The sequence below is a fragment of the Filicampus tigris genome, chromosome 15 (assembly GCF_054856515.1).
Source record: "Filicampus tigris isolate MCC_2025a chromosome 15, RoL_Ftig_1.0, whole genome shotgun sequence".
NCBI lineage: Eukaryota > Metazoa > Chordata > Actinopteri > Syngnathiformes > Syngnathidae > Filicampus > Filicampus tigris.
In genome coordinates this window covers 12952482-12980457 of record NC_141231.1, presented here as the reverse complement: position 1 = coordinate 12980457, position 27976 = coordinate 12952482, and the positions used below count along the sequence as shown (strand labels likewise).

Genomic DNA, 27976 nt, shown 5'->3' with positions numbered 1-27976 from the left:
TCAATCACCCCTAGGATCTTCTGCTGGCAGAGGGCGCAAGTGGGAGCAAAGAACTGCTCATAGCAGTGCTCACAGTACACCTGGCCCTTCTCCTCCACAAATCCGCGGTCAGCCAGGGAGGAACGGCAGTGGGCGCAGTTGAATTCCTCGGGGTGCCACGACATGCCCATGGCCACTAGGAAGGGGCCCCTGTTGAGAAACCGGGAAAAGTTAGCCGAAAACATTAACGAGGTCTGTCAGAAAAGTTCCAGGACTGGCGCCACAAAAGCTAGACTGTACTTCCAGCCCAAACTGCAAACTACGTGTATTCCCCTTCAGTGTTGCTACTTGCCCTGAACATCTGACAGTTCCTTGCGGTATCACTGTATCCCAGATTTTGTAAATCACATATATTTGTTTTTATACTGCAGATTTTTTTGTGACACCTGTCCTAGGACTTTTCGGACACACCTTGTACGATGTGTTTTAATGTGGATATGTCCATGATTACCTGATGACATTATTGCACTTGTTGCACATGGGGGTGCGAGTTCCGGCCGGGATGTGCTCGGCTCTCTGCACCACTGAGTTCAGGTCCTGGGGGTGCGGCTGCGGGATGGGCCGGTCTGGGCCTTTGGGAGGGGGGTTGGTAACTTTGCCAAAGGAAGGGGCTGCGCCAACCTTGGGGAATCCTAAAACAAGGAGAAGGATGGATGAATGTTAGCAAATAGTTGGTGAATTAATCCGACTCCTTCATCGTCATCTTTCGCGGTCGAGGTTTGGGAATGCTTGAGGTGGTTAGGGGTTAACTTTGTGGTGTCAGAAAAAGAAAGTGAACAGTTTGACAATCTCCCGTTTTTCCTTGCATGATTCATGAGACATCTGGACCTCGCAGAGCAACCCCGCCCACCACAGAAAGGAGATCCATTTTTTTCCCCTCCGTGGCTAAAAAACATTCCCGCAGTCAGCGTGGACACCTGCGAAAATAACGTCCCAGCTTTCGGATCAAAACAAATGCAAAGGGATGCGCTAAGCTCCCTCTCCACTTTCCTCGTGTAAAAACATTTCCAGGATGGAGGTGGCTGTTTGTCTGCCCTCGCACAAAGAGCTGGAGGGAAATGTGACGAGACCCACCGCTGACAAGGAGCGTTATGAGCAAAACTTTGAGAAGCCAAATAACAAATGCTTCCTTCCGGCAGAGTGGGGTGTAAAGATTCAGTGAATAAAAAAGACGTAAAATTGACAGTGCAGGAGCGTGCTTGATAAAATTGTTTTGTTCAACATCAACAAAATGTGGATGGCAAAATGGCTCATATGAAGTAAAATCAGTCTAAGCTACTATTCCAGTCACCATAAAAAGAACAACAAAAATCATGTATCTACTTCGTATCCAATTGCCAATATCAGCTTTTACTTTAAATATACTGGAAAGCTTGCTAGCCAAAACAATTGAATATCATTTATAAAAACAGATGATTTATTTTTTTTCATAAAAAGTGCGCGTGAACATGCACATGTAGCAGAGACTCACCAGAATTTCCGCTAACAACCCATGATAAACTATGTCCTCCCCTCCAACAGACAAAGCTTGTCTCTATGCAGGACCTTGACACTAATTACTACTTTCCTAATTTTGCCAAAACTTTGGCACCATTTTGTGGCATTTAGGAAAAAAATGCTACCAGTTAATCTTTAGCAACTGTGAATGGTTGAATTTGGGAATAGTGGACTGAAAACTACTGTATCACTGTGCACGTTTAAAAGTCTGATCATTTAAGTGTCTAGTTAAAAACGACTCTTAACAGACACCACATATGAGGTGTCCTGGCTGGTCCAGCAATAATACTAAGTGCTCATGACAAAGATGCCAATCTCCTTGATTACAAGCCAGTGTAGCATAACAATGACTCTGAAATTCTTAACTTTTCATATAGTTAGCCTAATAGCATAGTTGCCTATCGCTGAATGTTTTGAGAGTCTAGTTGCCTTGATTCAGAGTTTGCGGATTATCATGACCTGGATGACTGAGAATCCACATAAAAAAAAAATTAAAAAATGTGTATTTTTTGATTTTTTTTTATTGGTGATGTAAAAGCAAAAATGACTTTGGCGACGATGATTTTAGGCTAATGATATTTTTACTTTAAATTCATTAAACAATACACAAGCACTACAAGAGCTCCAACACGGTGATGAATATCTCGCTGGCGCACGCTAACATACCTTCAAAGTACATCATCACGATTGAAGCGTCAGTCAGATAAAAGTGTCATGGTTACTTTGAGCAGCATCCCCATGCCGAATGTGCACCGCTGGGGGCAAATTAGCTTTCACTGAGGGTTCTTATCTATGACAAAGTTGCTACGCTGAGAGACTAAAGAGCACAGGGTAGGAGGGAAGGCTTGGTGGGGGCAAGAAAGAAATGCTGTCACTGCAGTCAGGCTGCGTACGCGAGATAAGAAGCCAGAAGTCAGCGTGAGACGACAACAAAACCGAATCACAGCAGGAGTCGCGTCTTTGTCTGCTCCGCTCAAAAGTATCTCGGTTTGATTACAGCTGCATTTTTTTTTTTTTTTTTCAGAGAAGGATTATTAGGCTTATTCCAAAACATGTTTGAAGTGTTAGCATCTGGCATTAGCCATTCATTCTGCGACTCATCTGCATTCTGTTTGTGAGCTACGACTTGACTCGCATTTTAGAAGTGAGTGACAAAGAATGAGACTTCCGCCAAGGCCAAACAATCCTGATTGGGATCAGCAACAAAACATACACATTCACAGATACACTGTCCGCGTATGCTTGAATTTTGTCATTAAGTGGCATTTTTAATGAAAAAAGGAGAAAAACATTTGATTTAAAAAAAAAGAAAATTGATCTAACGACGCCAAGGCAAATAAATCCTAATTTCGACCAACACCAAATAGCACGCCCTCAAAGATACTCAGGCTAAATTAATAGACATTAGTGGCCCGAAATTAAAATGTTTTTCCTGAAATAAAATACAAATATCATGCATTACTAATTGACTACATTAAAAGCACATGTAGACAGACTATATTGTCTGTTTACATGTGTTCATGCACCATTTGATGTTTTAAGTGTTACAACACCGCCACAATAGTGGTATTTGTTAGCCTGTCTATGGCATTTCACGTTATGTGTAAGTATTAAGCTAGTGGAACTAAAGACAATATTGTGTGGTTGTTTTAAATGTACTACCTACAATTGTTTTTGTTTGATGTTCAGTTTGACAGTAAAGAAAGAAGGAAAACTGCTGCAAGCCAAAGCAAAAAAAATTAAAAAAAACAACAGAACGATGGATTACATCTCGAAAACCACGTGAGTCGGGTTGCTCGAGTCTCAAAGCGCAACTGTATTTAAAAATGTGAAACAAAACAAAAAAATCAAGAAAATGCCTTATCACTAACTCACTCACTAAACTTTAAACAATGATTTTTTTTTTCCCATCAGGAAGTCGGTTATGTAAGAAAGAAATTGTAAAAAAAAACCTTCTTCGTGGAGATCATAAATGTTCATCTTAATTACGTACTTATAAAAAGCAAGTTAATGAGAAATACAAACAAGAGTTTTAGCGCTATGAATCACACTACATTTAGTGAGTCAAACTGGACGCGCATGTTGACATAAAGTCAAGCATGTGTTAAGCTGGCAAAGTGAGGCGAAAGATTCCCCGACTGTGGCCTCTCTCAGGTACCTTTCAGCAGCCACTCCACAACAGGCCTCTCTATGGAAGCATGTTGCTCACTTCGTGTTGCTGACTGATGCTTTTCATCAAGTAGTGGACCCCCCGCCGAGGTCTGGAGACTGTGCGGCCTAAATAAACAACACCGTTCTTAATTTCACAAGGTATTTAACTGAAAGTGATCTGGAGGGAAGCCAATAATCTGAGCTCATTAACGGAACACCTCAGAGTTTTTTATAGAGTCTGTAATCTTTAAATGGCTTAGCGCTGGGAATTAAACCTGCTGGGAATGCTCGGGCCAGCTCTTTGGAGGTACAACAGCGCCCTCTGTGGAGAAGATGGACTAACTACACTTGGTTTTTATAGAGCAGTGGTACTCAAACTTTTTTTTTTTTTTTTTTTTCACAAACAAAGTTTTCTTTTTTTTTTAAATGATACTTATTATTGTGAGAACCTGCAACATTATTCTCATTTCACACATTAACGCTGAAGCATAGATAAGAAAAAACTGTACTTAAAGCAGAAGTCAGCCAAAACATTTTTTTTTTCAAGAATATGTTCTATGCAGTCCCACTAATTAAAACATGACATTCTGATTAATATTGCGTTTGTGGAATATGAGTTAAGCAGCAAAATCCACCCATTTTTAGCCATCTCAGGGAGCGGCCATTTTGTCACTTCTGTCGACTGAAAATGACATAACAACTGCTCAGGGCTAAGGTCACACAACCAATCATGGCTCAGCTTCAGAAAACAGACAAAATGGCCACCCCATGATGGCTAAAAACGTGTGGATTAACTCCTATTCCACAAACGCAATATTAATCAGAATGCATTGTTTCAACTAGTGGGCCTGCATAGAACATATTATTGAAAAAAAATATGTTTGGGTTGACTTCCCCTCATGATTGATCATGATTCAATTATATGTATATAGTGAAAATCATATCTATACCAGTGACGTATAGTGACGAGCAGAACAACTTAACATCGAGCAAGTACATTGTGTGAGTTAATTAGGACAAAATCATGACATTTCAGTATACGGTGATTTCCCCATTCCTGCGTGATATTTTTGTAATGCAAAGGAAAAAATAAAAAATAAGTGCCTTGGCTCAATAAGCGTCAGGAAACAATGGTCTAAATTACCTGATGGACCCCCAGGCTGGTAGGAGGGCTTGTTCTGAGCCGCGGGGCTCTTGAACGCGGAGGGAGCCACCACCACGTTGCCATTGCGAGGAGGCGTAGCTTTGGAGAATGTTTTGGCTGCAGGCAAGGTGTGCGCACTGGGAGAGGATTTATCCATGACATCACTAGGGAATGAATACACACTTGGAATAAATCATGTTGAACTCACACATGCAAGGTAGGTTCCATTTGGTTGAGAATTTTTCACTAACAAAATACTGCTGGCTGCCGATTCCTCTTTTTTATTATGATCCACGTCGATCAAAAAGCACCAACTACTGTACGCACGTACATCAAGTAATGTTAGAATTGATCCCTTTTGTGTAATTCATGTCACGTTCGCAAAAAAATGACACTACATTATTACAGGACAGAAATAAAAAAAATGAGATAAAAAATAATTTCTTAACTTTTTCAATCATTAAGGCGGAAGTTCCGTCACCGGAAGTGACGGAAGTTCCGCTTTTCCGTCACTTCCGGTGACGGAAGTTCCGCCCCTTCCGTCACTTCTGGTGACGGAACTTCCGTCATTTCAGTCACTTCCGGTGACTGAACTTCCGCCAATTCGTCACGTCCGGTGACGGAAGTTCCGCCACTCCCGTCACCTGAAGTGACGGACGTTTGCGTCACTTCCGTCACTTCCGTCACCAGAAGTGGCGGAACTTACGTCACCGGAAGTGACGGAATTGGTTGAAGTTCCGTCACTTCCGGTGACGGAAGTGCCGGGAGTTCCGTCACCGGAAGTGACAGCTCTTCGGGAAAATGGTGGCCCGCCATGTCACCTCATGAACTATATATATACATATATACATATATATATATATATATATATATATATATATATATATATATATATATATATATATATATATTTTTTTTTTTTTATTTTTTTTTTTACTTTCGAGCACTGACTGCTATTTTGGACTGTTCACGTTCCAAGTTCATTAACTTCGTTTAAGGCAGTGAAAAAAGAAGAAAAAAAACATGTAGTTGTACAGGTTATGTAGCATTAATGGGAAAAACGCTTTCAAATTATTTACCGTGGACTTTTTTTTTTTAATCATAAAAATCTGGTATTGTACACTGTAGTATTCAAAATTACTGTCACACAATAGATTTTCCAAAAATGGTCTTACCGTAAATCATGTCATGTAAAGTGTCTTTCCTATACTATACACTAATAAGAATTATGTCTTAAAAATGTGTCATACCATACATATCTTCAAAAATAATGTGTTACTATACTTGATGTCAGTGATGATTCCTTACAACAGACACATTATGTCACGTTGAAAGTCAAATTTTTCTCTACATCATCTCATTTAAAAATGAAGTCATCACGTCTTAAAAACGTCTCAATTTCTTATGACCGACTCACCGCATCATGACACCCAAAAAAAAATCTGACTCCCTACACAGTATATAATGCCAATTATTTAGCAAGTCATTTAACTGTAAATTCCAGAAGGACTAAAAGATGAAGCAAAGACAACCAGAAAGAACAAAAGAGTTTATTGAGATGAATTCATCAAGAGTGAAAAGATGCATTCTACAGTGGTTAGTGCAGAACACAGAATAGAAACAGACTTCAGAGAAATGAAGCGTACACACAAAGTGTGAAGGGGAAAAAGAGCCTGACAAACAACATATGCTTTAGCGTGCTGTCGTCTACAAAATATACGGCAAAATATACTGTTAAGTCGCATTGGGTCGTTATGGCTACTTTGTGCGACTTTGAGAATAATCCTATTCCGTTGATATGCAGTATTACAATATACAAAGGAAAATAAATAAACAACAACTCCAGGTGTTGCCCAGCTACACGTTTAGCACCTTTGCAGAGACGCCATGATGCCAATCCCTGAGCTTGTTGCACTTGTGCTCTACAACTTCTGGGTCCAACCTGGTGGCCCTGATTCACACCATCACACGGAAATAAAAGACAAGACAAGACAAGAGAGGAGAAAGATTGGCAAGTGAAGCGAGTGAAACCAAAGAGGAGGCAAAGGCAGGGACAGGACACGGGACAGGGTTGTGTCGTCAGAGTTGCCTGCGTTGTTGGTATTGGCTATGACCTGTGCTGATTTTGCCAAGGCAGGCAGCTAGAGGGAGCATTGCGATTGAACATTTAAAGTCACGACCCTGTCAACTTCCAGACGCATTTCTCCAAAATTCAATTTAGGCAAGATGTACTCGGACTGACCATTGAGTTTGGCGTACAAGGATAAAGGGACAAAGACGCACTTACTTCTTTCCGTTGTTCTCCAGAGATTCCTCTGCGTAAAAACAAAGAAAACAAAAAGATTTCATTTAGAGCCTACGTATACATAAATGTGCAATATATTCACGTTTTCTTCCTATAAATTCTGTATTTACTGTAATCATGACCTTACTACTGCGTTTGTGTAGGTTAGTGACAAACTAAGACGCGTTCCGACTTCTGTGCAAATGTGGAGAAGCGGATCTCCGTTCCAAACTGAGGACCGCATGTACAGTGACGTAATAGAAGTTTGCCGTCGGAATCGCTGACGGACGTTTAAAGTTAGAGGTGGACCGGCCTATAGGCGGGTACTATTTTTTACCCCCCCCAGAAAAAAGGCGAATGACGGACGACGGAAAGGTACCCTCACTGCAGACGAATGACTAATAACGGATGCTCAATTTTTAGTAAAATGCACAGTTCTGTTCATTTATCATTCATGTAAATACAGCCTGACGGGATATGTGTGACTTGAAATGTACATGCCCCCTCCTAAAAAAAAAAAAAAAAAAAAGGGGACATACGTGTTGAATCGGAATAGGGCACCTGGACCTTGAACGTGAGTCCAGTCTCCAAAAATATCTCCGATCCAATTGTGACAAGGCATTAACTCACCATTTTCAGTGCCAGTGAGCTGGGCCAGGATCCGGAAGGAGCGGGACTGGCAGGTTCCGGCCCTCGGGTGCCAGTCTTCCGTGTCCTCGATTAGTCGCTTCTTGCTGGCTTCACTCGGAGCAGACGCGTGATTCGTGTCCGACTCTTTCCTGTGTGTGATTACAATGTTGCGTTGGCTCAGTGCGCCATTTTTTTCTATTTATCACACATATGATTTAAGGACATCAATGATGTGGAATTTCATAAACAGGGTATCTGCAGATTGAACAAACCCAAATTTAAGCCTTTTCGTCCTTGTTTTAAGTTTTGTGAAATCAAATCGAATACTTTATGACTTTGATTTCTGCAGACACCCTGCATTTAAAAAGTCAGTGCCAGCATTCCACCACAAGATGGGGATAATGTGCTACATAATACGTGCCAGCCTTCACTCCATAAGCAAATGTGCACCTGCACACTGGCATGAGACGTTTTGAATTTCAACATGTGTTTGTTATGCGAAGAACAGTGACGTCGTGGTGAACACGTCCGACCCCGAATCGGGAGGTTCTTGGATTGAATCTCTGCTCAGGCCTTCTTTGTGGAGTTAGCATGTTCCCCCAATGCTTGTGTGGGTTTTCCCCGGGCACTTCTTAGGCCTACCCCCCCCCCCCCCCTCCCCCCCAAAAAACATGCATATTAGCTACTTGAAGTATTCGTGTTCACATGCACGCAAGTCTGTTAAAAAAAAAAAAACTCCACGCGTGTGTCCGATGAATCAAAGCCACGACGCGTCTGGCTGTCTAAACAGAAGCGGTGATTGCGTGGGCCCTGAACAAATACGACACTAACGGAAACAGATGGAGCCCGACCAGTAGTGAGCTTGCCTGGCTGCACTATAACAACAAGTACATATCAAAGATGCAAGCGGTGATGGAAAAACCACACGCCATCGTTTTCATGGCATGAAAATTGGTGAGTTTTTGGGGCCTGACGAGGCCCCTAAAAATAGTGGAGTCATTTGTCTGAGGATAAATAACCAACAGTGATTCCAAAAAGGCCTTGTGAACCCCCCTTGTGATGATTTGAGGTTGAATACCTTATCAATCTATCGAGTAATCAATCGTGTAGCTGATAGCAGCCTGCGGTGTGTGACTATATTATCATCAAACTGATTAGACTTTGACATCAGTATGTGCAGGCTGTATACATGGGCAGGTTGCTAAGCAAGGGCACACACAAAAACAACAGTGCAAACATGCAGCTGTTAATCATAAAACCACAGCAATGTGCAGTAAGTTACTGTAGGAGAGAAATGATCATTCGCGGGACTAACTTGTCGGAATCTCCTCCCACCTGCGGGCAAAGAAAGGACAAAATTGGGGTGGACTGAAGCGCGGAGTCAGAGCAAGGATAACGCGTTTTGGGGGGGGGGGGGGGAGAAAAAAGCCCTTCTGAGAAAATGTGAACATATAAAATCCACAACAAAACATGCACTCATGCAGCAACGGAGGGACATTGAGCTTCAAATAAATGAATGGAACAACTTTGGTTGTTTCAATGTGGAGACACCCAGATATTTGCTTTGATTTCTTTTCTTTTTTTTTTTTTTAAGCCTCAAAGTACCCACTTAAAAGCTGCGGTCATTGGAGACCAGGCAAAAAAAAAAAAAAAAACATTATAAACTCTACTTACCAAAAAAACACACAGCTGAGGTTTCATATTTGATATTTGAACCTAAAAGGATAGACGATGACTTTTCCGTACACTGCCTTGGAATTTGCATTAAGAGAGGCATTCCTTTGATCAACGTGTCAAACCAATTGCTCCTATCCAACAGTTGTTTAAATAGCACAATGAAGGGTTGTATGCTCAAGGCAGTGTCAGTATCATCTGATCTGCTGTTGACTTTTTAACACTTCTTTTACCTCGAAATACACTCTTTTTTCCCCTTTTCTTATCACACACAGCACACACTAACTTCCTGACAAGAAAAAAAGCCAAAAGACACTTCTAGACTAGAGTGTACTGTCTTTAATACGCTAAGTGTCACTCTCCAAAGCTCGTGGTACCCACCAAAAAGAGCATTTGGGACAATTCTCTACTCTCAATTGAGTGCACCCCACAAAGGACGGTCCAAAAGCTTCAACGTCCTTGGAATGAATGAAAACAATGATCAAACACTCATGTCTGACGTTTTATTTATTGTATCAATCGTGGCTCTAAGACCTTTGAAAAAGAGTTTGCGGAAATGACGTAACCACGGTCATTTGGTTTTGGTAAGTGTTAAAGCCTTTTTGTTTGCTCAAGTAGGTGGTGTGGGCGCAGACCATGAGTACAGCTGGGGCCGTATGCTACCATTTTAATCAATGACGGAATACTAAAACGCTTATTTTTTTCGCTCATGAGTAGGGATGTAACGATTAGCGAAAAATCGACTTGCTTAAGTTCATCTAGAAAATGATGTCTTGAAACGTTTTTTTTCATTCCAGATGCATAGCACATTTTGAATGAGCAGATCAAATTATGCTTTTGCGCCAAACATCGTTGCGTATTGCGTTTGTGGATGGCCGCAGAACCACACTAGTGCGCAGAAACAAGCATGGTGGCAAATTTTTAAAAATCGAATCGAATTGAGAACCGGGAACTGAAAATCGAATCGGGGCTTGGGTGAATCGTTGCATCCCTACTCATGAGTCGGAATACACTTGCCGATTTTTGTGGTGTCTCTCTCTCTCTCTCTCTCTCACTTAAAAAATCCAACAAGATATTAAAAATGTGTGTACCCTGCTTCAGAGTGGGCGGGACAAGCCAATAACAATATATTGGATGAATAGGCAAAACATCGAACATATACACGCCAAAAAAGACTTCCCTACTACACCACCACATTCTGGAGTATTCTCCCAATATTCTTGTCCATAGACTCTGACAGAACTACGGGAAATCGTCTTCACAGATAATACACAAGACATTATTTATTAGGGTATTATTAGTCCAGTCGCTCCAACATGTTCCAAAAAGAAAACCAAGCTGTCAAGACAGTGCTAAATCATAAAACAAGCGCCAAAGCAGCGGCGAGGTAGCATGAAGTCCACACTGTGTTCTCCTGCCAGGACCAATACCCGGCAGAATACTTCAACAAGATGTGCATTGTGCCTTGTGTGAAAACGCTGGCGTTGACTGATGCATTTGGAAAAGGGGAGGAATACGGGCGTGACGCTTCACAAAGCCGAGTGGAACGTTTCGTTTTCTCCGGTAGCATAACACCACATCACTCGGTGAACCGCAGCTGTCTCTGAAACCACCGACTAAAGCACACTTAAGCGGGATATACACGTCGCAATTTTTTTAACTTAACCGATTTTTATGATCCACGTGACAAGGAAAACATTTACAGAGTGTGTGCTTACTGCTCGTCAAGTTTGTAGCGTAGTGATGTCCGACGTAGCCACACACCACTACTGTATGTCACAGTACCAAGAGTGACCTGTGAGAGGCAGCACGGTGCCACACGACAGCCATGCTGTCACAAAAATACAAAGAGCAAGAAAGAGTGGGAGTAGAAGAAGAAATAAAATGAGCTAGGCTAACAGCTAGCTTATTCGGTATCTAGAGTGCGGATGCAAGCTGTTCTACGTGTCTTTTTCATCATGTCTTTTCAACACTTTTGAGCTGCTTCTCCGTTTGTTCCTGTCAACAGTGCGAGCTTCAGCGAGCTTCCTGATTGGCTATTGTATCCGTTTCACGTCGCAAGAACAGAGCCTGTGGCTTGACCCAACTTTGTGATCACACACTAAAGGATTTGCCGTCATAAAATATTCAAAAGGTTTAACCTTAACGATTGTCAGTCCCGATGGTTTTCTGGGCAGATTGGGGAGGGGGGAGGGGGAATGACATAACACACTCCACGCCAGAGAATAATTGCTTCGGATAGTCTCTTGGCGACAAGCGATAATAAAACATTTGCTGGCTTTGAGCAAAAGAGAGGAAACGTGCTCAAATTTGGCCCGATTATCTGTATTTGTTTACCGCTGCCGCTTCACATTTTGCATTGGCAGCCTCGGCCTACTCTGAACAGTGCACACGTCGGGATAAGCGGGTATTTACTGACTAGGGGCCCCATATACATGTATTCATGATATATCATATTACATATACTAATGTACTCAAATAAAACACCATATTAGCATAAAATAAAATGTTTGGGGTACAACACCAAAATGTGTTGATTTCTTCTTATTTATTTATGGAATTTGTAATGGCATTGTCGAGCTACCAATAATGTCGGACCCGGCTGACTATGATGGGATTGCCGGTCCTCACATTTTGTTGTTGTGTAGCGCAAACGGCAAACACGCGACGATTGTCTGATTGATGGTACCTACCCGTTGAACTGCTCCGACAGGCCTTGACTCTCCAGGAGGCCCCGCCTTTGCCCCATGGCCACCTCGCAGGCGTTGTTGTTGGAGTAGAGATTGATGGGGGAGTTATAGACGGACGGCTGCGGCACAGAGGGGTGGGAGGAAGGGGCCGTCACTCTGGCTGGAGAGGACGAATTGGACGAGGAGGAGGTCGGGGAGCTGATGGTGGAGCGAGCGGGACTAGCTTGGGGAGCCGGAAACGAGTCCGGGGTGGTGAGGGAGGACTTAAGCGGGAATGGAGGGTGCGGCGCTTGAGAGAGAGGTTGAGCCGGCGTGAAAGCCGACGATTCGGAGGGGATGAAGGCCACTTTTGGGGCGGAGGAAGGAGCCGGCGAGCCTCTGTCGCCCCCAAATGGCCGGGCTGTCTTGTTGTAGGCGGGAGCGGCCTGACTTGACGGCTTTGTGTATGTGGCGCTCGGGGCCGTGTGGGTGATCGGGACGGGCTTAATGATTTCTTGAGGTTCAACCTGCATCCAGGTGGAGACACACGGCATGCAGCATTCACAAACAACACACAACCAAACCGCTGTAATGCTTGTAAAGCAGCGTTCAAAGGCAAATCATTTTTCAAACTCGTGAGCTGTGATCCTATTTAAAGGAGACATTTTATACAAAAGTGACATTTTAAGTCATTCTTATTTCAGTCTATTGCTGTAAATGTGTGTTAGTCCCTCGGCCCAAGATCTGTTCAGTTATGTTGGGTGAGGATCCAGAGCCACTTTCAAGCAACAACTGAAATGAAAAATGCATAAGGTGTCTCCTTTGAATAAAGACATGCTTGTGGTACAACAAAATGTGGCACGCCAGGGTCAGGTGAGCATGCAAAGCACACTGACATGAACTCAGAAGGGCAAATGTTTACAGGGCATGAAGAGGAAGTTAGACAAATATTTGACACCATACCTTAGACCCGCCTGTGGCAGCGCTTGAGACTCTGTGAAGACAGAAACAATAACACATGAAAACGGGCTGTTTGTTCTCGAAATTTAAAGGACAAAATGCATTTCCAGTCGTCTCAGTTGAGATATCGGGGTGCCTTTCCAAGTTTTCAGAGATTTGAGACGCCGTTCGGCCGATGTTATGCTTTGAATGGAGAGTAAAAATTTGACATATGAGCACTGTATGGTGGCAGTGGGGTGTGGACTGAGGAGTTTTGACTGGCTCCATATATATCCGTATGTGTGTAGTATAGTGCCCCCAAGTGGCCAACTCCACAAGGAGCAGCACAATGGCCATTGAATTGGCGAGTGCACCGCGACACCATCAGCACTCAATTGAATTCGTTATGTCATTTCTGTAGGTTTTTATACAGCGCATAAAAAAAAAAAACAGTTACAAATATTATTGGCAGGCTTTTTTTGTCAGGCTGCATTGGATTAATGGCATTTCCATTCCTATCAATGGCGATAGACGATTGAAGTATTTTGAGTTACGAACACACGCCGCATAATGAATTCAACTCGTATCTCAAGGCACCACTGTACTGATGTTTTTTTGTGGAAAAGTCACCCACGAACTATTATTAGTCTTGCGGGTTAAGAATTCATTGATGCCATAATATATACCTTGGCGAAACCATTGTCAAATTCCATATTATGACTAAAAATCACACTTATTTTTTGGCATCAATAATCCTTTAGGACCAAATGACCATTGTTTTGGAAATGGAAACGGCAACAAGTTGACTAAGCAAGGCCATTTCCCATCCTCCCGCGCTGCTATATTAGGAAAACAGTCTCATGCATTTCCGTTACGACGCTGGCTTATTAGCGAGCCACGCCCTCGGGCCAGATGTTGATGTCATTTGTGTGTGCATCTACGCTTACTGTTTCCACTTAGCAGTTAATATAGACAGAGCTTATTTTCCAGCGTACTTACGGATCAACACCACACCGGGCCAAAGAAAACAGAAAAGGGAGTCAAGATCAAATGGCACATTCCATTAGGAAGATGATGTGTGTGACATCAGCGGCCCGGAGTGGCGCGGCCGGGTGGTTTCACACCCTATCTGTCTCTTCTCAGAGCAAACTGAAAAAAACACTAGTAGGGGTGGTCCCGTGAACATCTGCTCAACCAAGCCTCCTCTGCTTTTTGTCTCCCCGACTTGACGGCTTGGACCCAATTGGACCAAGTATCCACATGGACATACCGAACTTAGGGACGGGAGATGGATCATGTGTGTGCAAATAGGCCCTTATTACGTTATGTAATAATGTATCGTCACTCTTAAAATAATGTATTACAGACCATAATTTCTTAGTCATTACTACCGCCAACTAAAGTATGTCTGACTTAAAGTAGAAGTCAACAGAAACATGTTTTTTTCCAGAATATGTTCTATGCAGGCCCACTAGTCTAAACACGGCAGTCTGATTAATATTGGGGAATATGAGAAATCCACCCGTTTTTAGCTAGCACATTGGGCGGACATTTTGTCACTTCAGTTCACTACTGTCCGTCAGATTCAGAAAATAGGTGAGCCGTGATTGGTCGTTATCTGAGCCCTGAGCAACTTTGATGTCGTCTTCAGTCGTCAGAAGTGACAAAATGGCCGCCCCCTGCGATGGCTAAAAGTGGTTGCATTTTGCTGCTGAACTTATATGGTTTGTATGTTTTGGGGCGGTTACCCAAAAACTGAAAGTGTGTGTGTATTACCTACATGCCATTCTGATGACATCACACCCGAGGGAAAATAAAGCAACAATTAGCATTACACACTTGGCTGGCTGCCAGTGAATCAGAGGGCAAATACAGACAAACAAGTATTCACTCACATTTACATGAATGAATGAACTTTACATGCATGACAGCATCGCATCGAGACGATTATTGACCTTGCAAACTGATTTAATATCGATATGCCATCCCACATTGGATTACTTGCTAAGAATCCATCAATGCAGCCGCATGGTATTAAATTGTTACACTCCTAGTAAACACATCGATTAAAATGTCTCAGTTAAATAACTGTCATTTCATATATGATCACAAACAAAATGTAGAGTACAACCCTACAACATTAGCAACTATGGAACCATGGGGGGAAAAAAAACAACTTAACATGTTCAGATACTTACACTGCTGTCAATCTTCGTAGTTGATTATGTTTGCATAGGGTCTTATTACACCGGACCTGATTATCTTTTAGCTATTAGCATCTCTCAATTTGTTCCTGAAAATTAAACAAATTGTCGAAATGTGGCTCAAATGGTGCAGTTGTAAGGATGACTGATCCTTGCCTAAATAGCTCCATTATGTCACTCCATGTGGGGGCACGACAGCTAAGAGACGTTAAGTGGTCCTCATCAACCTTGACTTCCCTGCGAATCAACTTGGTCACGCACACACATGGACAAATAGACATCCAGACCGGGAAGGTTAAGCGAAGGAATAAGCCTTGGGCGGATAAGGCAGCATTTCCATCCTGTCGGCGTCTCGTGCAGAGCCAAGAGAAACAGTCTAGCATGTGGCATTTGACTGAATGATGGAGAGGCAAGCGGACGCACGACCCGAGTTGATAGTCGACTGATTTCAGCGGAACCTCATGCAGCTCTGACTTAAACATCTGCCACTGTCAATTTGCTTCAATTAACTGGCATATTTTCACCACATGAGAGACTCTGCATATCACACGACGAAGTACTGGAGAATTCACACATGCTTCTCATGTCAAAAACAGCTTTCATTATTCCCAAATCTTCCTCGACAAGATCCAACTTTCAGTATCTGTGGTGAATGATGAATGTTAAAAGCGTGGTGGGAGAGCTCCATGTCAAAACTGGATAAGTCCCAAATGGTACAGCTTCAGACATATGCAGCTCTCGCATGTGGCTGCCAGGTATATTTATTCAATAGTCAATGAAAAAGAAAAAAAAAATGCAGACAAACATGAGATCCTCAGGCCTCTATCATTATAATGCATAGCAACCGCCTAGATTAAAAAAAAATCCTGCATGAAGTTTTTTTTTTTCCAAAACATGATAAAGGCCAGAATTGTTAAAAATGTCTTGATATTCCATTCAATGTGCACACTCTAGTATCTGTTGCTCTCAGCAAATGAATTGTTCCTGCACAACAATTAATCAATCAAATTCATCAACAACTATTTTGATAATCGATTAATCGTTAGAGCCATCGATGAACGTAAAATTGTCAAAATCCTCTGATTTGCGCATCTGACCATTTAAAATTCTCTAACTTCTGGAGTTGTCCGTGAAAGCAGTCTGATTATCTTTGTGTTTAATCAAAATAAAACACTTGCAAACATCTGCTTTTACTTTGGGAAAAAAATGATCAATATGTTTTCCTATTTTCTGTTATGTTACATACCAAACCAGTAACTCAATCAGTTTACGGAAAGAATAATAGTCAATTTAATCTGTTATGCTACAAAGACATACGTAAAACGTTCGACCCCTGTTATTTGCAGGGGAAAAGGATCGAATAGTGAAAATGTAATGTAAATATAATTAAAGGCCACTGAAATGCACAGGATTTTCTTTTCTCAAAGCCCTAAAAAAAAAAAAAAAAAAAAAAAAAAAAAAAAGCCCTCTTTTGAAAAATAATAAAAATTTACATGTTTCCATAATAAATGGGGGGCAATGGGAAAATAAATTAATACCCCAAAAAACAAAGAAAAAAGAAAATGAAAAAATACTTTTTTCCCTTTTTTTTTTTAATATGAGAATATGCAAATTAGAGGGTGACAAGGAAGTGGATTTTCAATCCAGCTCCCACCGAAAAAATAAAAATCTAAAATTGCATTTTACTCATTTTTTAAACTGTTGATCGCCCCTTTCCAAATTTTTGTTTCCCCTTCTGGATAATCCCACTCCCGTGAACTTTTTCTCCTGTACCGTCCCAATGCAGTTTAAAGGTAAAGTTGACTCCCATCCCTTGGGAATCCCATGGGAATCCAGTGACCTTCAGGAGTCCCAAAAAAATGTCAAATGGGGGTCAAATGTATATGAAACTAGTGGCCCTACGCATTAATCAGTACCCATTAAGTGGCTCTCAGTTTGAAAAAGGTTGTTGAGTACAAAATCACTGCCTCTTGTGTGATATTGCCTAATTGTTATTTTGTTTTGCTTGATCATCAAACAGTACCAAACGACAATTATCGGTTAAACAGCAGTACGAAAAAAAGTGTTTAGCAATCAACTTTACTGCAAAATATTTCTTTAACCGATTACTCGATTAAGCTTCGGAATAATCGATAGAATGCATGCTCCAGAGCGATGAAACTTATTCGTGTCGATAATAACTGTGTGCCTTGTCATGCAACGGTGTGAGTGATACCTATGGAGCCAGTTGGAACAGAGCAGCAAGAGCATGATCCCGTTTACATTAGAGGCCGAACAGGTTGACGAATAGGGCGCGTCGAGAGGTGGGAGTAGTTTCCATTATTGGATGCGCTCCCGTCCGCTCATTCTTGTCTTCTGACCACTACGCCACATGCGGAAGAGGCAGCCAGGAGTCAGTGGGGGCTTCAGGCATCATTAGACTGTCATCTCCTCCTCCTCCTCCCCCCCCCCCCCTCCCCCACCCCCGTAGTAACCGTGGCCAAGCCATCGCAGTGGCGCTGCATGAATACGTGTGCATGCTCAACCCACAGCTGCATGCCTTGATTAGAGTTCAAATAAGTGGCCCGCAGCCCCAAACACATCAAACAGCGTGGATGCAACACTACTTGCGGGACAGAATATATGAAAAGCAGAGAGGCAGTTTATACAAATTCCAAGCGAGGTGTGAACCTTTTGACTCCAGATCAGAAGGCTGCGTTTAGGGTCACTGATTTCCATCGGAATGTCAGCGGTGCCTTATTCAGTCTGTCTGAAATCACTCATTTTTTGGACTGAAAATGAAATCCTTTCATGGGTTTGACCTTGCATGTGCAACACAAGTTTTTGATTCATTTTGATCATGTGTGTTTAAGCAAATCCCTGTTTAAAAAAACCTTACGGGAGATTGGATTTAAAAGAAGAAGGAAAAAAAAAACGGTTCCTACAGTGGCGATGTGACTGTAATTCATACAGTACGTACTGCAAATCAGAATGTGCCTTAGACCATCACTAAACAACACTAATGCAGTAGTTCTGTATTGTTAGTTTATTATTACAATAGTATCAAAAACATTTCTGGTAGCAGTAAAACATTCTTAGTTCATTGCGCCCCTTTCATGACCTTGACACTATGTATCTAAATAATTAATGAAGGTATTTGGTTGGCTTCCATTTGAATTATTTGGTGGTGGGAATAATTGTTTTAAAATCCAAGGGTCTGATTTATTAAGATCTCAAACAGCAGGTGCTAAATTGCATGTTCATTCACTCTAATAGGTTACGCATGCTAATCGCAACAGGTGTAAAAACGGGTTTTGTGCTTTAGCTCGCTAGCTAGCGCAGATGTTTTTTTTCACCATGGGTCATTCGGAAGAGCACCGCAAAGTGCAAAATGAAGTTTGAAGTGATGGAAATGTTAGAGGAAGACACAAACATATTTCTGAAAAGCAGAAAATAAATCGATCGTTTTGATTATGATTATTGATCATAATGATGCCAGCAACCATAAGCCATAGGATCAAACATTCTGAAATTGTACTGCCGAATAGACAACATATTGAAAAAATGTTGGCTGGAATGTTAAAAATGTTTACATGTGTGGAAAAGCTGTTCTCCGCCTGCTAGTTTGCACCTGCTTTTCAGACGCGCTATTTAACGCTGCAGAAGAAACCGCCGTAATTCGTCTCAGGTTTGATAAATCATATAACACGCGTGCTAAATTAACCTATTTGCATACACTCCCCCTACAACTCGCAAAATGAACTGCACGGGAATCTTGCCCATTGGCAGACGCAATCCTGCCCGCGGTTATTAAATCAGCTTCCACACCTCTTTCCGTGCGCAATCAAGTTTACGCGTGTTCTTGAATGGGCGAACCTGGAGTAAAACAGGCCCATTGTGTTCAAACTAAGGTTCCAATGTACGTAGCTAACTTTATATAAAAAACGAGGATGTGGTCGGATCACTGTGAAAGCTGTGTAGATCGGTATTATCTGTCCACACCAGGTTCTGCCAAATGCAACCTCCGGGGAGAGGTGTTTCATTACAGCGTACTGCAGAGTTCAATGACAATAAATAAACACCAATTATCATTCTTTCCAAACGCTACTTCCCACAGCCTGCATTGTGTAACTAAAGAGTCGGGCAGCTCCGGGGACAAGCTTCTTTCCATCACCGAACAAAGCACGGCCATTGAAGTCCAAGTGTAAACTTTAGGTCATATCTGCTCAAAGTATACCAAAGGATCAGACTTCTAGAAGAGTTTGTTTGGGCCAAATTGTGCCCTAAATAAACACACGAAACCTTCATTTGCGCATCTTGTTGGTTCTTTCCTGAGGAGTGCAGGCTTGTTGCACTTGATTGTTACTCCAAGCGACAAGTCATCTGTTCCTCTTGCACATGATACTTTCTTAAGGTCCGATAGCCAGTGAAGATTAGAGAAAGTGCTTCCAAAAGCCCAATCCAAGTCTTTTATTTCACCTAGCAACAAGGGAATAACATCAGCATCAATAAACCAGAGCCTCTCCTCTGACCAGACAATATATGGAAAGACTCCTTAGTTTGTAATACCTCAATGCGTGCGAGGCGATGTGGTTTTTTTGCCCCTTCAACTACTTTACTCACTTATCTCAAAAGTGCCCGCAACTGAGAATTTGTGACATGTGCGTATGTTCTTAGAAACCATGCAATTCGTCAGAATACTTACAAGAATAGTGCCACACTGTTGATATTGTTTGCTCTCTCCCACAACAGTTATTTTAAGAGAAGCTAGGACTTTAGGGTTTATTTATGAACCTTAAAAGTAGTGGTGGTTACACGATCTGTTTGGAAAGGGGAAAAGGTAAACATTGCGAGGCTGACGTGTGTACCTCTTGAGAGTTACAGCCTGGGCCGAAATTTTACTCACATAAATCATCTTTTGGCACTTTGTCGGAATATTATCACAAACCCAAGAATCTGATCTGCGATCCTAAAAAAAAAAAAGGAAAGATCCTAAAGCACATTCTGAGGACATAACTGAAGAAAGACGAGTTTGACAAAATAGCATTTTCTTTTAGGAGAATTTATATGTATACGTATATATTAGGGGACCTGCACTCTGTCAACACACTGTTTCCATGTATTGTGCACCCATTACCCAGACCATTAGATGCAGCTGCGACATGGAGTTATTTTAAGATTACATTCCCACCATTAAGTGGCAAGGCTTCTTTCTAATTCCATCTGCTGGAAGAACAAGGCCCTGCGAACCAATCCAGGGTTTTTTTCTGTCGTCACCTTTTGCGGCTTTGAACATGTGCGTGCCATGCTACTTGTTTTTTTTTTCCCCCCGTTTAGCAATGTTTTACTGTGTTTGGCACAAACAATCGGCTGGTGAATGTGAGCCATTTGCGTTTGTTAGCAAGTCGTCATCTGGGGCACCTCCCACTGTGGGAAAGTGTAATTTTGAGAGATGGTGGTATAAACAAATCACTTAGCTAACAACAGCATGGTCAGAGGCTAAAGAACTCATGCCAAAGAATGTTAAAGTGAACATGTTGTGGGAAAATTTGACTTTTTAATCTTTTGTACACAGACGCAGTATTTGGGTCTCTGTTAAATGTATTCGCAAAATTGTGATTTGTAACCAGAGCTGCATTGAAATGTATTGGAAGCATAGATTAGCGTTAGCCAACAGCATTATTAGTGTTAGCTTCTATATATATGGTTAAGCTATATATTCGTAGATGTAGATAGCAGCGTCTTTGTAACAGAATAGAGGATGGTAATCACCGCTGGATTTTCATTTTAAATTAAAAATAGTGCTTCATTTGCACTGACACTTTATTTTTACATCTTCGATTGTAACAGTAAATAATAACTTGCGCCTGTGTGAAAGCCACATGTCTAAGCTCTCAAATTCTTTCGGAATTACGTTTTTATCTCTACAGGGGCTGAGATAAATGATCTTTTAGATGTTCAATTTCTGGGAGAACCTCAGGTTTAAGAGGGTGATTCTATAGTCGCCCTGAGGTTATGGGGAGATGTTGAGTCAGGCGCTTTAGGCCTTAATGGGTTAAACAAGAGGAAATGCAACATATATCTCCATTAACAGTAAAAGCACACAGTCTTTGACGTCTTTGAACATGTCTGATCACAGTTTGTGACATCACTACTAAAATGTGCAGTATTGGAGTGAAGACGCAAGGGATGCGTTGATGGTTGAACTCAAGCTAGACTGAACTGATAGGAGTTCCTCCTGCAGTGGATCACAGTCAGTCAAAGTTTTAGTATAGGCAATGGAATTCCATGTTTCTTCCTTTTCCTAATGGGCAGAGCAGAGGACGGCTCGATGCACTCAGCGCGACTTGACATAAACCAAAACTGAAGCCCGAGCTGATGACTTCAACAGATTTGGGTCTGTACACGAAGCCGGCCACTAAGAGCCTGTCTCCACTGCTAATTAAGAGTGTTAAAAAGCAGACGTTTACAGCAGACTCTTTTTTTTGACATAACGTAATACAATAATATGCAGGCCTGTCTCTAGCGAGAGCAGGAATTTTAAACGTGAAGCCACTACAACGTCACTATCTGCTTGACTAAACTGTTGATTACCTCTGTAGATTTAGGCTGAGATTGCCCGTGCAGGCTTTAATCTTGTTCTGGGCTTCGAGGTGGTTCATGTTTTCAGCGGAGATTCCATTTATGGAGAGGATGACGTCTCCAATGTTCATCTTGGCTTTGGCTGCCTTTCCTCCATCGGTCAGCTGCGAGGATAACATGCAAAAAATGCAAGAAAGCAAGTTCTTATTTGCGTCCAAGATTAGAATATGTAGTCACCGACGGCACAGCGAAGACTTGTGTCTTCAATGTTGCAATAAACATACAGAAAGATGAGATCATCTTTTAGAGACCTCTGACGAACGTGCCTTTGCCGACTTTGACCGGGAAAATACTAGGTTTGATAAGAAACATGACGTCGGGGCACTCCTGTAAATGATCACACACAGTAGATTCATCACAATGAGAAGGCGTGATGACGGGGCATGAATCACTCAATGCACCATATTTATGCGTCACGTCTCTCAAGCATGAAAGAGCGCGGGCGGCGGGACTGACGGGAAGGCACTCGGCTCAGGTGTACTCGTGAGTCCAATTGGAGTCATCGCTTCTGAAGATGTTGAAAAGCAGGCGAGTGCGGTGGAGTGGCAGCGGGGAGGGTCGTTGAAAAAGTCGGACGTCGGGGTCAGATCATTAATTCAACGTCATTCAGCAAATACTCACAAAAGACTGACTTGATCAAGTAATGGGGTACAGATTTTTACATTCATAACATTGCATTTTAAGTAGTTTAAAGTATTTTCTGGTCAATAATATGTTCTATGCAGCCCACTAGTCTAAACTTGATATTCTGGTAATATAGGTGTTTGTGGAATACGAATTGAGCAGCAAAATCCACCTGTTTTTATTCATCTAAAGGGGCGGCCATTTTGTCACTTGCTGTCAACTGAAAATGACATCACAGTTGCTTAGGTAACAACCAATCACGGCTCAGCTTCAGAAAACAGGTGAGCTGTGATTGGTTGTTCCCCAAACACTGAGCAACTGTGATGTAATTTTCAGTCAATAGCAAGTGACAAAATGGCCGCCCCATGAGAAGGATAAAAACGTGTGGCTTTTGCTTCAAAACTCATATTGTCACAATTGTCATCAAAATGCCGTATTTAGACTAGCGGGGGCTCATACAATATATTATTTAGAACATTTTTGGGTTGGCTTCCCCTCTAACACCTTTTAATCCAATTTAAGACCTCTCACTCACAAATGTGACCACCAGGATTGAGCTATTCAGGCTCAGTCTTTTCTCTTTTCATATTTAAAGAACATTCTGTTCTGAAACATTTCAAACTGATCGCAGACTAATTATAAATTTTCCAATGCGCTCTTTGTTGTGTTTGTGGCATTTTGAAGACTTGAATAATGGATTTAAGGACTCGGTGTAATTTTCAAGGATAATTGAGACCTTTTTGGGAAGTAACATTTTTCCTAGGTTAGGTTAGGTTGTTTTGCCACCAATTAAGTCCCATTTAACCAGTAGTTTGTTCATGAACAAATTCACACCCTCTCTCCCTGCATTCAGCTTGGCTAATATAATTGTTTCCACTGGTGTAAAATAGGAAGACAATGGGGTCCAAAAACAATGTGCTATTGTATTCTACTTCACAATACACCAAATAGGGGAAAATGAGCAGGATGGAATGAGGAAGTGACAGAGGTGGAGGCCAAAACGTGTAGGGACAGTGACTCATTTCTTTGGAGTCATGCTTCCTGGGATCACTTAGCCTCCAATGGGCAACGGAAAGTTATGTAAGAAACGCAGAAGTCTCGGAAAACCTATGACGCAGCTGCCATAAGTGTTAATCGCGAGGTGTTAAGCAGCCACAACAGCGGCGAGCACAATGCCTCAACTGACTCAGTGTCCAGCCCCTCTTACCAGATTTTACGGTGTCCGTCCTGACTCACTTACTCACAATATAACGTCTCTTTGCGCTATACTGCACCGTGTCACCTACTGAAATACTGGCAGTGGCTGCCTCTTACTAAAACAGGAAACTTAACAAGACAGAGGCAGAGAAAAGCTGCTGAAAGGCTGGTGAACGCACAGACGTTTGGACGGCTGCATTCTTTGTCTGAACTCTCAGCGTTAGCATGTTTGCGGGTTGTAAACCTAATGGGGAGTGACAAAGAATTCTCCCCTTGTAGGGACCCGAGAAAAAAAAAACAATACGTAGAGCTATATAAGGTAAATTTACAAGTAAACTATTTGCAGGCACGAAGGGGGGAAACATGTGTAATGTGCTCAGTATGTGAAGTGTTTTATACGCGGCTAGCCGTGTTTAATGCCCAGGCTGTGGTGAACTTGGTCTCGGAATTTTACAGTCAGTCTTTCTCACAAAGATACGAAACAAATGAATGTTACTGGCAGGTGAGATCTGTAATAAATTTGAATGACAGAGACGTGAACTGGAAATTTGGCTGGAATGTTCCAACGCTGTCAAGGGGGGGAGGAGGATATTTTTTCAATGTGGTTTTGATGAGTATCAATTGATTCAACCAATTCTAGTTCAAACAGGGATGTGAGTAATGAAACTGAGCTGACATTTCAAGCAGCAAAAAGTTACAATTTGACTTAAAATTGGCATCAAAATTATTTTGAGGATTTAGATTCCTACTTTAGTAGTACATAATACTGGGGGAATTAGCCAGAACACCTGCGCTGCTTGTTAGTATTAGGAGTTGTATTGATTGGCTTGGTTTGCCTGGCTTCCAACCACTTCTACGTCAAATGCTTATCATAACTGATTCCCATTTGTTGAACAGTCTCAAAGGTCGAACAAAAACTTTGGGGGGCGGGGGGGTTGTAATCACAGAAGACATTTCACGCAAGACTTCAGAAGGCATCCCAAGTTTAACTCTGCATGTGTTGTATTTTTTCTTTGGCTTTGGAAGAAGAATGTATATCTGAAGTCATATGTAAAGCAATCAAATATTTTTTGAAACAATTATCCAATTCATTAATCAGATATAAAGTATTTTTTCATTATTAAACAAGAAAATGTGCATGCGAGGCGCAGGTACTATTGTTGTCCGCTTGAGGTTGCCTTCCTAATGTTTCATGCTACAATATCTGTGACTTTGAGTGTGTGCGGCTTTCAAATGTGGGGGGCCTGGCCAGGTGAGTGACTGACAACATCCCTATATGCATCATATGTTATCAAACTTAAGTGTTTTCCCTTTTAACTATGTTTGACTTGTTTTTATACTTATGTAACAAGAAAGATTTTTTTTTTTTTTTTAATCACCGGTCATTCATCATTACAGTTTGGACTGCATGATTTATTGTTTTTACATTGTACTAAAGAAGCTGTTATTTTTTCATATGGAAGCCTGTTCAGTTAGCAAAACCAAACAAATCAGAAGTGAACCAGTGTCCCGGAACAGGCTCCTAAAGAGTTTCCACGATAATGTCTTACAGCTCCATTACTTCAATGTTGGATTCAGGGAGCACAAAGACCGTTGAGAGACTTTGTGTTACTTTGGGCCAACATTTTCAAATAGCTGAAGCGTCTCCCTTATGGAAGGGAATCTAGCCGCATAAGAGTCGTCCTCTCCCCGCTGCATACTTGAATTCAAGAAAACTGCACAACGCATGCCTGATTTATCTACTTTAACTCTCGAGGCGAAGCACAATAAAGATGATTAAATTAGTACCTACAATGCACTTTGACGTACGCGTCTTTTCCCCACTCGTAAAATACAGATAACGTATGGCTGTTTCTGTACAAGATCCCACTAAAAACAGTTTAGTGGCGCTCAAATAATCCCAGACAGATAAACAGCCTTCCACCATGTGTCTTCAATCCAGCCTTATCAACTGCAGCTATAAAAAGAACAAAATAGATCTAAGTGTTTACTTAGAAATACTCGAAAAAGAATGGTGCAATCTTGCAAACACAATAAATTACTAGCGAGACTGCGATGCTGTTGAAAGGTTGTTTTCTTTGTTTTTTTTTGCTTTTAACAGCCAGATCTATGACTCTCCAGATAAAGTCCCCGCTCTGTGGAGTAGGCCGCTGCCAAAACGGAATTCTTCACTATGCAGACGAGCTCTGTACTTTAAAACTGGGGACTCGCAGTGACAACTTCACACAATAGAGAAACGAGGCCATTAAACAGATGAATGAAAGTACTTCCTTTAAAGAGGACATGGGCAACAGACGATAGCGAGCACACCATCATTTGGAATGTTCCTAATCTTCCCCGCTGTGGCACTTCCTGCCTCCCGCCAGCGAAAGCGCGGCGTGAGGAAGAGGGCCGCGGTCATCTCGCAAAGGAGAAGTCATGTAACAGGAAGTGCTTCGCGATACAAGCCGGGATACGCGCGCCGTCAAGTCGACTAAGACGGATGGCCTTATATGGAAGAAGACCTGCGTGCCTGACATGATGTCATCGCAACGGGAGTCAAAGCAGGTTGACTTGCGGTGACCGCTGCTCACAAGCAGTGTATCTGTATATCGGTGTACTTTTGGACTTGGGATACTGGTGAGGATTTGGAATAACCTGACTTGTGACTGTTAAATTGCCTTCTCTAAGCAATATATCAGTGATTGTGCCAAAAATGTTCAAAGTTTGAATGTGATCGCTCGCGATGAGGAGCGCTATAGGAAATAGATGTGTCATGTTTAAACAGATGGCACAAATCTGTTTTTCAAATGTTTTTTCGCTTCATTGAACATCCAAGTGGGTTAATGACCGTGGGCTAGTGTGGCACCCGCACTTACAGTAATTACATTCATAACGCTATTTTCCAGCAACTGAGGGTGTATTTCAAACCAGTACGGGGGAAGAACAGCACAGAAAAACTCTGAATTTGTTGGCTATAGTTAAGGGTTTCAGGCATATCATTTCCATAGCATTCAAACCAAAATGTGTGTACTAAACGACCACTAAATTCCCACGGGAACAGGTTGATATGGCTCATCTATGTTGCACAATCTCAACCAACCGGTTTATCACCTATTATTGAGCCCTTCTAGGACTGTTTTTTTCTGCGCTGTTAATTCCATTAATGAAGGGGCCGAATAAAACAATACAGGGGGCGCCAAATACTTCAGCATTCAAACGTCCCAATTAAGAGCTCAAGAAGGGGGTTCAACACATGGTTGTCATGGTTTGACGACAGCCTCTTATTACTTCAATGAGGCCCTTGGAAAAGCCGCGGTGCCTAGACGACCTTAAAACAGGAGCGCGTAGTCAAATTGCCATGACAACACAAACAAAACAACACAAAAGCAGCGCGACCCTGAGCTTGAAACACTCAACGCTCTGTAGTCCGGTCAGAAACAACCCAGAGGATATGAAAGGAGTGGAAGACTGGAGTTGAGTTCCATTGCAAGACCAGCCAATCTGGAATCCTTTTTTTCCCCCCATGGCGCTCTTCATAACACGATGTGTATGAAGAGCTTATGTGACAGGAAGCCACTCGGGAAGCGAAGGCAGAGCACAGACTGCCATAAAGGCAAAAACAGTTAATTTAATTTATCTTCTGGCGAGTCAGCCTACTGTTGCTGGCCAGTGGAGCTAGAATGGTGGTGGCTCACTGCTTCTCATTCCCTGTGTTGACAGACGGACAATTGCAGTTAATCGGCCTGTAAAAATTAAGAGCGCTATTTATAGACTGGGCAAAGTTGTTGTGAGCTGCGCTTGTTTGGCTGTGGGGGGGGAAATTAGGCTAGCCTTCACCCCGTAAATTACTCTACATTGCTGGCAGTGGCATTGACAATTTGGCAAACATCTACGGCTCTCGCTCGCATTTCAAGTGTCTCGAGCCTTGCTTCTACCAACAAGTAACCACATCAAATAGCGACAGCATGTCACAACCCTCCAGGCCGAGTTCCAGTTTAGCGTTCTTTAATTGGACACTCATTAGAGATTGTCACGAAATGATTTTCTTCAGAAGCATGCAATCATGACCAAAATGCGTAGGAGTCAACCAAAAAGGCCAACTTCAAAATAAATATTACCTTACTAAATAATATATGGACATCAATGCCTAATAAGGACATCAATGCCAAGGAAAACTTTTATTTTTAAGTTGTTCCCGGCAGCTTGTCGTGGTGTAACGGTTAACTTGACTTGTCTTACAAACTCTGTTTGTTTGCCGTCATAAACTCTTGCGACCGAGTTCAACAACACTACGACGCCCTGAAATAACGTTCAATCGCCG

At 42.0% G+C, this 27976-nt stretch overlaps 1 protein-coding gene across 2 annotated transcripts in view; it reads right to left on the bottom strand.

Annotated features, from left to right (window-relative positions):
• pdlim5b (PDZ and LIM domain 5b) overlaps positions 1-27976 on the bottom strand; it is a 42673-nt gene that overhangs the window by 2034 nt on the left and 12663 nt on the right. Inside the window, exons 3-10 of one of the 2 annotated variants that reach the window (XM_086053827.1) lie at positions 21805-21956; positions 13052-13082; positions 12113-12615; positions 7746-7894; positions 7119-7146; positions 4832-4995; positions 491-671; positions 9-189 (exon numbers count right to left, since the gene is read on the bottom strand). In XM_086053827.1, coding sequence (XP_085909953.1) covers positions 9-189; positions 491-671; positions 4832-4995; positions 7119-7146; positions 7746-7894; positions 12113-12615; positions 13052-13082; positions 21805-21956 — 1389 coding nt within the window. Of the gene's footprint in view, positions 1-8; positions 190-490; positions 672-4831; positions 4996-7118; positions 7147-7745; positions 7895-9060; positions 9081-12112; positions 12616-13051; positions 13083-21804; positions 21957-27976 lie in introns of both variants that reach the window. The other variant, XM_086053828.1, reaches the window with a different exon arrangement.